This window comes from Sorex fumeus, unplaced genomic scaffold, assembly GCF_029834395.1.
Source record: "Sorex fumeus unplaced genomic scaffold, SorFum_2.1 ptg000008l, whole genome shotgun sequence".
Taxonomy (NCBI): domain Eukaryota; kingdom Metazoa; phylum Chordata; class Mammalia; order Eulipotyphla; family Soricidae; genus Sorex; species Sorex fumeus.
This window is the reverse complement of record NW_026606065.1, coordinates 9630361-9643312: the sequence shown is the minus strand read 5'-3', so window position 1 is coordinate 9643312 and position 12952 is coordinate 9630361. Positions and strand designations below refer to the sequence as shown.

The following is a 12952-nucleotide window of genomic DNA, read 5'->3' as shown; positions in this document are numbered from 1 at the left end:
GTTGTGTTCCATGCATGACTTAAATAGAAATCATCCAGAACTACCCTTTGTCTATACAAGTTTTGAAATTTAACCTCTAACTCACAATTTTTTATCAATAGCTACTTTTTCAAAGATTTCTTTACCATCTTTCACCTTTTTATTCTTTGACAAATACCAAAACCTTAAGTTATTATATCATTTCTTAAAGTCTGTCATTTTTTAAAGTCCAAACTCTAATACTATAATTTTTGTTCCTATTTATGAGTTGCAAGTACAAAGTAGCAAATCTGATCATCTTTAACTGAGGCAAAGAAATTCAGGTATAAGAGTCCACTGCAGAGCTTGGGAGGTATCTCAAAGGATTAGAGCACATTCAAACATGCTGAGGGTCCCCACTTCAATCTTCAGAACTGCACGCCCCACAATTACCACTTCTGTGTGACACTGCTGGTCCCCCATGTGGGGGGGCCAGGACAACACTGCATCATTATCCCTAGCATAAACAGTCTGGCACACGCAATCAGGCAGAGTATCTTGGGACTGGCCTGAGACTCCTGGACACTACTTAGGACACGATCCACACACACCCTTCCCCGTCACCCACCCCCCCCCCGCAAAAAAAAAAGACCAAGAATATAGGTTAGTGGTACAGATCTTGCCTTGCATGCATGATGCTCTGGGGACCAGAAAAAAAGGAAGAGAACAGGGAAGGGGAGTGGAGGGGAGGAGAGGAAAGGAGGGGAAGGGAGGGGAGGGGAGGAGAAGGGAGAGAAAGAGAAGGGAGGGGAGGAGAAGGGACCAGGAAGAGAAGGGAGGGGAGGGGGGAGGGGGGAGGGGAGGGGAGGGGAGGGGGGAGGGGAGGGGAGGGGAGGGGGGAGGGGAGGGGAGGGGAGGGGAGGGGAGGGGAGGGGAGGGGAGGGGAGAGGAGGAGGGGAAAATGCTTTTCCCATTCTCAGTCCCCAAAAAAAGGGTAGAAAACTTAAAAAAAAGTTAGTCTGGAAACAACCATTTAATTTAATAGCAAATTAATAATTCTATGAAGGAAAGATGATTTACAAGAGAATAGGAACACACCAAAAAATAAAGCATCTCCCTTTCTCTCTTCCCTATACCCTACACACACACACACACACACACACACACACACACAGAGAGACACAGTGCAGACACATAAATGCATGCCATTTTTAGTTTGATGCCATCCAAAATTCATCATAATAAAAATCATAACCTAAACTAATGAATCTTAGTTGAGAGTAGTGTATCCCACAACCACACAAGACATAGGGAAAATTCTGAAGAACAATCTGGACCAGATTATCACCATGGCTGGGGGTGAGAATTCCCAGACAAGTCTTACCTGGACCTTTGACACTGTTACACAAGTTAATAGTGAGGTCGTCCACAATCCTGGAGAGGGACTCAAAATCAGCCACGTTGTATGCATGGGTGTCATCAGGATCTGTTGCTATCATCTTTAACTCAACTTCATCCGCATTCTTAATACCTTAAAAAAAAAGAATAGATACTGATGAAAACTACTCCTCAGAGGGAAACGTTAATGAAACAAAACAAATGTTATATGCTCCCTTTATCAGTTCATTATTAACTAGATCATAGGATTTTCCTGGGCAGAAGAAAAGGTTCCTAGGGTCAGGGCTGCGTGCACACTAGTGCACTTTTGAAGGAAATGTGCTATGAAAAACACATTTACATTTCACTCTCAGAAAATAATGTTATTCCAATAAATTGAATTTTTCTTTATGTTTTAATTTAAAATTAAACCTAAATGACGGAAAACAACTAAAAATAATATAAATCGCAAAACTGAAAGGTATTCTGAATTTGTTTCTTCTAATGCTTCTAGCAGCAACTTCCCACTGAAAATTATCTCTGGCATTTTTTCTGGAAAGTCAAATAATGAACATTAAAAGTTAAGTATGGTGCTCTGGAAAGTTCAACAGGAATTTTCCTGAATCCTATTAATAGTACATTTAATTTCTTAATCCTTTATTTTCTTCCAAGAAGCCATGTAGCTTTATCTCATTACAAGAAAATAGAGGAAAATAAAGTAATGTTATGATGTATCATTTTGATAAATTATTCAATAAGGGAAAAATATTTTTACTCCATCAAAAAATATCTTAAACTACAAAAAGTCCTTAGCACATTATAATTCCGGGGACATTCTTATCATTGTAGGAGCTTACCAACAGCAAAGAGCTCCACGCCTTCATCCTTGAGTTTCTTCGAGGGTGCTTCAACATCATCCTGTGATTTTCCATCAGTGATGAGAACACCAATTTTTCTAGCTCGAGGCCTCATGCCAACTTGAGTCCTAAAGTTCTGCTGGCGAATAAAATTCAAAGCCATGCCTACAGGGATTTTTAAAAGAGAATCAGTATCACCATTATGTAGCCATGAGCTTTGAATTAACACAAGTTAAGGGGAGAGATGGCACAAGCGTTAAGGTGCTAGTCATGCATCCCACCCAGCTGGTTCAAATACCCAGCCCCCATATGGTCCCCGAAACACTGCCAGGAGTTACTTCTGAGCGCAGAGCCAGGAATAGCCCCTGAGCAGAGTTGTGTATGGTCCTGAAAACAGTATGGACGATTCTCAAAAAATTAGAATTTGATCTCCCATTTGACCCAGCAATACCACTCCTGGGAATATATCCCAGAGAGGCAAAAAAGTATAGTCGAAGTGACATCTGCACTTGTTTGTTCATTGCAGCACTCTTTACAATACCAGAATCTGGAAAAAACCTGAGTGCTCAAGAACAGATGACTGGTTAAAGAAACTCTGGTACATCTACACAACGGAGTACTATGTAGCTGTTAGAAAAGATGATGAAGTCATGAAATTTACATACAAGTGGTACTACATGGAAAGTGTCATATTAAGCGAAATGAGTCAGAAAGAAAGGGATAGACATAGAAAGATTGCATTCATCTGGGGAACATAAAGTAACCAAATAGGAGACTAACACCCAAGAATGGCCGAGATTAGTACCAGGAATTTTGCTCCATGACTTGGAGGCCAGCCACATGTGCTAGGGGAAAAGGAAGCTCAGATAGAGAAGCACCAAATAAAGGGTATTGGGAGGATGGGAGAAGCATGCTGAAAGTAGACTGTAGACCGAACATGATTGCCACTCAGTGCCTCTCTTGCAAACCACAGGACCCAAAAGGAGAGAGAGAACAAAAGGGAATGCCCTGCCACAGAGGCAGTGTGGGATAGGGGGACAGGGGGTGGGAGGGATGCTGGGACCCGTGGTGGTAGAGGATGGGCACTGGTGGAGGGATGGGTACTTGATCATTGTACAACTGAAACCCAAGCACAAAAATTTGTAAGTCTAAAAAAATAAAAAACAAAAAAGAACACTAAAAAACAACAACAACAACAAAAACCAGCAACAAAGCAAGTGGTTGATAAAGAAAAAAACTATACTTACTCACCTGTGAGAGTGTTGCCTCCTTTGTATGGTAAATTTGCCACCGCTTGCAACAAGCTCTTCTTGTCTCGGTGAGCATTTAACTGCCACTCAGTTCTGGGGTCCCCACTATATTGTGCCAGGGCTAAAATAACAGCAGAAGCATTAGCATACATAAAAGAGCCTAATGAAAACTGCTTGTCTCCAATATTTCCAGACCTACCAATTTGAACTCTTTTGGGGCCAATCTCAAAGACTTCCACAATACGAGAAATGAAACTCCTCACGGTTCTGAAGTTTGCCCGGCCAATGCTCCAAGATCCATCCACCAGCAGCACAATGTCTGCTTCAGCTCTGGTGAGACATTCCATCCCTGATGCAGCAGTCAGGAGACAGGACAGAGTAAGGTGCAAATTCTTCACAGGGTTACCTCCTTGCCAGCCCCTGCCAGCCCCTGGATGCTCAGTATTGCCTAAGTTATACCTTAGCTCTGTGATTTGAAACACAGAGGCTCTAGAGGTTGGAGAGGCTCTGAAACCATGCTCATATGATTTATATGCTTTAAATAACAGATATAAGAATCATCAATTCTTCCAATGATTATTTTAAGGGAAAGTCGCCTTTAAAACTATACTCTCTGTTTATGGTCATATGTAGACCTAGAGGCTTAACTTAGAGCAGCGTTTTATATTGAATGGACTCATAAACTTAAGTTAAAATAAATGAGGATATCTAACCATAAAACTACCAGGCATTTATGATTTTAATAAAATTGTATTAAGCTAAAGAGGCAGTGCTGCACTTTCCTCAATACTCAGTTGATAAGTAAGTATATAAAATGTACAAACTGTACAAACTAGAAAAATCTTTCTGTGAACCAAAGTGTCTTTTAAAATAACTGCTTCCAAGTACCTCTTACATATACGATGAAAGACTAGATGTGTGACTTTTCAAATTAGACATTTTAAAATGAAAATATGTAGTTTTAAAATCTGATATTATATTTTCAGTGAGCAATTCTTTATACCTACTATATAAAACAGTCGATTAAACATAGTGTAAAGTCTGCAAATTTTAAAATTAAGAGAGAAGAAATACAACTTAGAAAAAAGTATGCAAACAAATATATGCAAAATGACAGCTGAGAGACAAGAAGCACAAACACTGATACAAAGCTAGAGCGCTTGGAAAAGAGAAAATCATCCAAAATCCTCAGTGAACAAGCTACAAAATAAAAATATAAGTCAGTTAATATCATCATAAGAAAAACAATAGAACATTAATGAAAAACAGCAAGATTTAAACTGGTTTACTTTATCCCCAGTTTCAAATTTTCTCCTTTCCAGAACCCTACACTTTAAGCTCTGGCATGTTCGACTTTTTCGTTATGAACATCTGATGTTTCTACTTCAAAAGAAAAAAAGCTCCTTGATCATATTTAAATTCTGCTAAAACCACTACAAAGCTATCAATTATGTATTATTACACATTGGAACTGATAATTCCAAAATACTATCTCAAGCATCAAAGTGTTTGTAAACCTATTTCTGACCCGTCTATAGTATGAAATTAATGAAAAATATTTAGAAGCAAACGCCATTTACCATTTCTTTCTCTGAGAATGTTCAAGACTAGCTTCATGTACATGGAAGACGTAATCATGAGAGAGGTAGAAAAATCTAAAGAGTCTATGTTGCTCTCTCTAGTTTGGGACATTATGGTTTGCAATACAAATAATGAGAGGCCATCATATTTGGTCCTTTATCCACTTTCAGCACACATCTCTCATCCAGAGTGATCACTTCCAACCACCATTGTCAAAAGTGCCTGCCATAGAGGCATGCTGGAGGCAGGAGGGCTGTGAGAGGGGTACTGGGGATATACTGAGAGTGAGGAATGTACACCAGTGGAGGGACAGGTATTGGAACATTGTATGACTGAAACCCCGTCATCAACAGCTTTGTAACTCTGTATTTCAGAGTGATTTAATTTAAAGGGAAAAAAAAAAAAGACTCAATGTCGCCATCTTGCTTCCTAAGCTATGGTTCCCCATCTATTTCTTGACTTGTTTACTCCGCCCAAACAAATATTTTCTGCAATTATTTAACAAAGTAAAACTCTATTTAAACTATCAAAAGGTGAGAGAATGCATGCATTCCCATTTATTATAAAAGCTCATCTTAAATAATACAGAACTGTGTGACTAAGATAAGGCAAACAAGTCTATTATAAAAGCTTATTTAGCTGCCTGTTTAAAGAAAATGTTTCAGTATATAAACTAAATGAATCTATTAATAACATTTTCAGTTTGGTAGTCACATTTCATGGCATGGTTAACCTAAAATTCACTCTTGACACACTTTTATAATATTGAGTTTTCCTAGGGAAGTAGAGTTCAGTTTCTTACCAGAGGATAAAATTGGTATTACAGTTGTGTCAGAAAGAGTTGTCATTTCTTGTCCAACAAGTGGTGAGCTCTCTCCTCCATCAAACATTCCAAAAACATTTACTTTATAGGTGGTACCTGCCCTGAAATGTTAAAATACAAAGTCTATATATAAATAAGCAATTTAATGGCAGCATTTTTTTCCTTTGTTAAAGACTTTCATCATGGCCATAACTTACAAACTTATACTCATAGCAGATACAGTTCCTGACATTGTAAAGAGAATCAAAGTAATTTCCTTCACATTCTTAGTTATGCTTCCAATTTGAGTTATCAAGGAAAACAAATTTACCAACATTCCCAGAGACCACAAATGGAAGTCAGGGAAGGGTTCATAGCACCAATTCCTTCCTGTCTTTCTGTCACATGCAGAATCCCCAACTACGAAAATAAGGGAATGTTTGGGGAATCTTCACTTTGCCTCCTAAGCAAATGAGCTTTAGAAAAATGATTTAAATACCCTTTGCCAAGTAACATAAGATATCCAGAACAATGACTGGCACAGAGTACGTCCCTTAGATTTGATCCACCCTACTTAAAAAAATTTATAGATTTCAATATTTGAAAATGACTGATTGAAACAAACTAACTTTCCAAAAGGCAATGCACAGTAGCCCATTCTTCTTACTGTAATGAATGAGGCTGCAGTTTAAACTCAAACTTCCTTGTTTTCCACTGCGTGGCCTGAAGCTCGACCTTTAATCTGCCCACTCGTCCCTTGTCCTGCCAGCTTGCATTGAGCACACAGTTCTTCCTTTCTTCCCCATGGCCCACCCTGGGAGAGGACGGACAAGGGTGTCTCAGAAAGAGTCACCTGAGTTTTTCAAGTGCCAGAGGCACCTCCCGCCTCAAAAGGCAAAGGAACCCCCAGATTTCCATAGAGTTGACTAGTAGACAGCTCGCTCTTGCTGAAATCAAGTAATGCAGATGCTGGCTTTTGAAAAGGCAGGGTGTATTAAAAAAAAAAGCCAAAAAAAAAATTCCTAGTCAATTAACAACAAAAAAACCACTAAAATTTTCTGCTGAAGCTTCTATTCAATCCTCTGACCCCTAACTGAAACTTCAGCAGCACCAATAAAGTAACATCAGTTTTTTTTCTTTAATACACCACTCTTCAAGCAGACAGGAAAGGAATTATCTGCAAGACGGTCTACTCATTTTTACCTAAGTTAGTCCATCTTTTAACACAAAGTAAATAGAATTGATTCCTACCTAAGTTCCTCCAAAACCACCGTGTTGTCATATGGTCCAACCACGAGCTCCCCCAGTCTCCTGTCATCCCCCGTGGGGTGGAAGGTGACTTTATAACCCTTCACTTCCCCAGGGGCAGGCTCCCAAGTCACTCGGAAGCTTGACATGGTTGAGTCAGAAGTTTTGAGGTTTCTGGGTGACTTAAATCGAGACGCTGTAATGATAAGATTTTTTTAAATGTTATCCATGAAAGCAAGCTTTTGGGTTTTGTATTAGGCCCAAATGATAAATTGATTTAGAAATACCTATGTATAACATGTATGGGAATAGTCACAAATATTACACTGACAAATATATTAATAAGAAGAGTCAAGTCTGGTAGCTCAAGAAATAATACCCAGGCTGGGGGGGGGGGGGGGGTGACTCAAAGGGCTGGAGCATATGCTTTGCAGGCAGAAATCCCAGGTTCAATCCCAGAAACACCTGGTTCCCTGAGAACCACAAGGTGTGTCACCCCTCCCCCCAAAAAAACTGAAAAAATGCCCAATTAAACATAGGCGAGAGAGACAGTACAGCAGGTAGAACATTTGCCTTGCATGCAGCCAAACCAGCGCCCCTTACAGTCCCCTAAACCCTGCCAGGAGTAATCCCTAAACACAGAGTCAGGAATAAATCCTAAACACAATAGGGGTGGCCCCCACAAAAACCAAAAAAAAATTGTGGTAACAATATGCTATCCAGGCAGAAGCATAATTAATTTCCAAATGTCACAAAAATAACACTTGAACATTAATGGACTGCTCACTTTAGTCAGAAACTAGACTGGTGAAAATAATGTGTGAGTTGGCATAATTTAATTCACTACAGGATCAATTTCAGACATTGATAAATGAAGTAGCTGCATTAAAAGTCTTCCTTTTGGGGCTGGAGTGATAGCACAGCGGGTAGGATGTTTGCCTTGTACGCTGCTGACTCAGGTTCGATTCCCAGCATCTCATATGGTCCCCCAAGCACCGCCAGGGATAATTCCTCAGTGCATGAGCCAGGAGTAACCCCTGTGCATCACTGGGTGTGACCAAAAAGCAAAAACAAATTTTTCCTTTTAACACATTACACTCTTTTCGAAACATTATTATTTTGTACCTGTTGTTCCAAATCCTTGCCGAAGTTTTCCTTCTCCGGTCTTATACATTGGGAGAACAGTGATGTTATACGTGGTCTGGGGTTGAAGACGCTTCAACACTGTTGAGGTGACGGTGGGTGGCACTTTAGCGACCATCTGTCTCCCACCCCCACGGGGGCGATACACGACACGGTAGTTGACCACTTTCCCCGGAGCAGGTTTCCAGGTAATTCTCATTGTATTCTCTGTTTCTTCATCCACTTTCAAGGTTTTAGAATCCTGGGACACTGTAAGATATAAGGAAGATTACAATGCATGTCAGGTTGAAAGGACGGCATATATGTACATACAATGACATATATATATAGTCTACCTTTTCAGTTATGTGAAATAAAACTATTTTTGGTTTCTTAAATACGTACACCATTCTTTTGCTTAATATTGTGACTTCTTTTAAGTCCATGATAGCATGCGAACCTAATCTCAGTGAGATTTACTGAGATGCTTTCTCTTTATCTGGCTAATAAATTCACAAAATGAAGTTCCTATCGCCAGGATTTCCTATTTGCATTCCAAAGACTTTTGTAAAGAAAACATTCATTTCCGCAGATGAGGTTTTAGAATTTTTATCATACTTCCATCTCTAAGGAATTTCTCTAGCAATAATATTGTGGATTATACTAAAAGTCAGGAATTTTAAGTTAGAAATATCACTTGGGTCTCTTCAGAAGAATATATAATTCATAGACCACTAAGCAAACTATGATTAAAACTATGCTTTGTTTTTAATTTTTGGGGGCAGTGGTCAGTGTTTCTCCAGGCTCACTCTTGGCTCTGTTTTCAGGTAACAGTCCTAGTGGTGTTGGGGACCAGGTGAAGTGTCCAGGATAATTTTTTTTATTGAACCCGTGAGATCAGTAACAAAGCCTTTCAGTTTAAGTCTCAGTCAGTCACACAATGATCAAACACTCGTTCCTTCACCAGTGCACATCTTCCACCACCAAGAACCCCAGTGTGACAGATTTCCACTTTACTCTCTCACTCTATGTTGATCACATTCAATATTACGACAAAAGACCCAATATTATTATTAGGAATTTTCCCCAACATTCAGACCTGCCAAAGAGACTTCATTAGATAATTTGTTTTCTATTGCTGATTATGAAAAGCACATGATGTCGTGTGGCTGGAGTAGCAGCCATGCGAATTTGGATTTCTGATACTTTAGTAATAAGCCTAGAGGGATTACTGCCAACGGCCTCTGGGTTCTGAGATTGGTTTGTGTGCTTCTGGGATCATGGTTGTTTGTCCCTGAAAGACAGGCTTGAAATGGTGGTGGGAAAATCTGAGAAAAATATAATGCCCAACCTAAACGCATCTGGGCTGTGCATTTATTTAACTACAGTGCTATGCTGCCCTGGGAGGGGAAGGGTGTCTGTCCCTCTGCCTGTCCCCCCTTGTGGCGGCGGCATGTTAGCCTCCAACTTTTAGAGCCTAATGAACAGGTATGAGACTGTGGGGCCTCGTGGGATGGGGGGTGGAATTGGCCCTGCTTCCTGCCTTGACAATGCCCCGGGTAGCCACCCACAAAAGCCCTCCGGCTCCTGAATGACCATGATCCCAGAGGCACACAAACCAATCTCAGTGTCCAGGATCTTACCACTGTATTATCTCTCTGTCCCCTGGTTAAGACTATTCTTTAAGACTATGAAAGCAAAGGAGTTGAAAACTCTAATGCATAAAGTATCTCAAGGACTCCAAAGAGAAGCTGGTAAATTCTAAGTGTTATATATGTTAGAAAACATACATCAAAAAAGTTCTTGAACTCTTCACAATAGCCAGAATCTGGAAACAACCCAAGTGCCCGAGAACAGACAACTGGTTAAAGAAACTTTGGTACATCGTCACAATGGAATACTATGCAGCTGTTAGGAAAGATAAAGTCATGAAATTTGCTTATAAGTGGATGGCCATGGAGAGTAGCATGCTAAGTGAAATGAGTCAGAAAGCAAGGGACAGACAAAGAATGACAGCACTCATCTTGAATGCAAAATAACATGATATGAGACTGACACCAAAGGACAGTAGATTCAGGGGCAGGAATATTAGTCCATGGTCGGCAGCCTGCCTCATGAGCTGGAGGAGAAGGAAGCTGGAATATAGAAGGGATCACTAAGTCAATGATGGTTGAAGGGATAATTTCATATGGGAGATGTATCCTGAAAGTAGATAAAGGACCAAACTTGATAGCCTCTCAGTATCTGTACTGCAAACCATAATGCCCCAAAGTAAAGAGAGAGTATGGGGAAATTGTCTGCCGTAGAGGTAGGGAGAACAGTGGGATGGTGGCAGGGGTGAGGAAGCTGAGGGTTGAGGGGAATACTGGGGACATTGGTGGTGAGAAATATGCACTGATGGAGGGATGGGTATCCGATCATTTTATGACTGAAACTCAAACATGAAAGATTTGTAACTGTATCTCATAGTGATTCAATAAAAAATAAAGAAAAAGTGATTCATATATAATGAATTATATGTTTAACAATCCACCACATTATTGACTATACCAGGAATAGATTATCAAACATCCACAACTAACTGATACCTTTTTATACTTCATTTGACATTAGAGACAGGATTATTTCATTCACTTCCATAATATTAGCAGACAAATATCAGAAGCATTTTCTGTAGGAAGAGACTAAGCTCAAGGAAACACAGCAGGGAATATTTCATGATTGTAACAGAAGTTTTCATGTTCAAATGAGCAAGGACCACTTGAAACAACAGAAAGGAGGGATACTGAACATCAGACAGTAATCCATGTGGGCCTCTGAGTTTAACAGGTGAGAATGAGCTTTATGGCTGCCTTGACTTACACCTTGGAGAGTTTCCAGCCTCAATACAAGCAGGGGAACTTCCTTGTAACCTATATTATCCCTTAGTTAAGGAAATGATTGTGTGAACTTGAATAATCTCAGGCACCTAAAACTTGCATCAGAGTTCAGTGCAGAAGATGGTGTCACAGACAAAAAGTTCTAAACATCTACCAGGAAAAATCCTTTCAAATCTTTAACCCAGATCTAATCAATGCACACAAGTGAGGGAACTGCCAAAAACAAGGAAAGAACTAACAAAAGAAGAAGAAACAATTTCTGAACTTCTTACAAGGACAAAAATGTTCTCCCTGGGGAGATATCTATGATATAATCAGCCAAAAGGCAGAGAACAGGTGATTAAAATTATATTGTATAAGTAGATGGGTCTGGACTGAAGTTAGTCAGGAGAGTGACAGATGTAGAATAATATTCCTCATACCTTGGGTATAAAGAAACATAGTTAACGAAATAGCAAATGGCCAAAGGTAACTGAAACTGAGAATTGGTCTTTAATAGGGAGCATGTCACTGTAAGGCAGACTGAGGGAAAGGACAGGTGGAGGGACACTGGTACAACAGGAGAGGGAAGCTGACACTCTGGTGAAAAATGTGGTGTTAGATAGAGAAGGGAACACCAAGTAACGGATGTTTGGCGGACTCGCTTGGGATGCGAGATGTGTGCTGAAAGTAGACTAATAGACCGAACACGATGGCCACTCAATCCATCTATTGCAAACTAAAAGACCCTGAAGGAAAGAGTGAGCAAAAGAGAATACCTTGTCACAGAGGCAGAATGGAATGGGGGGGGTGCGGGGGTGGGAGGGATACTGGGATCATTGGTGGTGGAGAATGGGCACTGGTGGAGGGATGGGTACTCGATCATTGTACAACTGAAATCCAAGAACAAAAGTTTGTAAGCCTACAACTGTACCTCATAGTGTTTCACTAATAAAAAAAAAGAAAAGAAAAATGTGGTGTTGGAATGTTTAGTGCACAAAACCCTTCCATTATCAATACTGCAAACCAGTGCCTAAACATAAAAACTTTAATTATATCTATGATCACATGTCAATGATAGAGGAAGAAATGTCGGTCATATTACAACAGAGAGCACATAAAAGAGCTTAAACCAAACCTTAGAGATGCAAAACACAATGTTGAAGATTTAAAAAAATGCACAGAATATTAACAAATTAAAAAATAACAAAAAAGACTGGAGAACTTGGTAGCATGATAATATAAACTTTCCAACAGAAACATGATAACTAAAAAGAAGTTACAACATGCACTCAATCACATCTTGATCCCCAGTACCACTTGGTCCCCAAAGCATCGCAGACTACATCCCTGGAGGTTCCTGTGCACCACAAGGGTGGTCTGAGTCATCCCCAGCACCCCAGAACCTGAGCAGTACCACGTAACCAAGGCACTCACACTGAACTGGTAAGAGAAGCCCTGGTCTCCTGAACACCATGAGGAGGGGAGGGGAGGAGAAGGAAGAGCCAAAGGAGGGAAGGGGAGTGGGTGAGAAATGGAAGGGAAACAAGAAAACAAACTGCTTGAAAAATGAACAGCATGCCATGACCCATGATAAGTTCAAGCAGACTAATATAATTGGAGTTACTAAAGAACATAAAGTGGGCAATGAATAAAAACATTTTTAAAATAATAACCCAAATATTTTCAAATTTTAGAAAACTATTTATCCACAGATACAAGAATCCCAATCAACCTCCAAGCACGACACGTAAACTACCTCAAGCATTGTGTAAGCAACAACTAAAATCAGTTGATAAAAAGAAAATATTTGAAAGCAGCCATATATACAAACAATTTGTACAGAACACAAGAATAACAATGATAAAACAGATCTACTTGAATACTATGAATTATGTT

At 39.8% G+C, this 12952-nt stretch overlaps 1 protein-coding gene across 1 annotated transcript in view; it reads right to left on the bottom strand.

Annotated features, from left to right (window-relative positions):
- Positions 1 to 12952, bottom strand: part of COL12A1 (collagen type XII alpha 1 chain) — a 132254-nt gene that overhangs the window by 72179 nt on the left and 47123 nt on the right. Inside the window, exons 15-21 of the mRNA XM_056109705.1 lie at positions 8199 to 8465; positions 7077 to 7269; positions 5826 to 5947; positions 3642 to 3791; positions 3444 to 3563; positions 2193 to 2357; positions 1343 to 1489 (exon numbers count right to left, since the gene is read on the bottom strand). Coding sequence (XP_055965680.1) covers positions 1343 to 1489; positions 2193 to 2357; positions 3444 to 3563; positions 3642 to 3791; positions 5826 to 5947; positions 7077 to 7269; positions 8199 to 8465 — 1164 coding nt within the window. The remainder of the gene's footprint in view (positions 1 to 1342; positions 1490 to 2192; positions 2358 to 3443; positions 3564 to 3641; positions 3792 to 5825; positions 5948 to 7076; positions 7270 to 8198; positions 8466 to 12952) is intronic.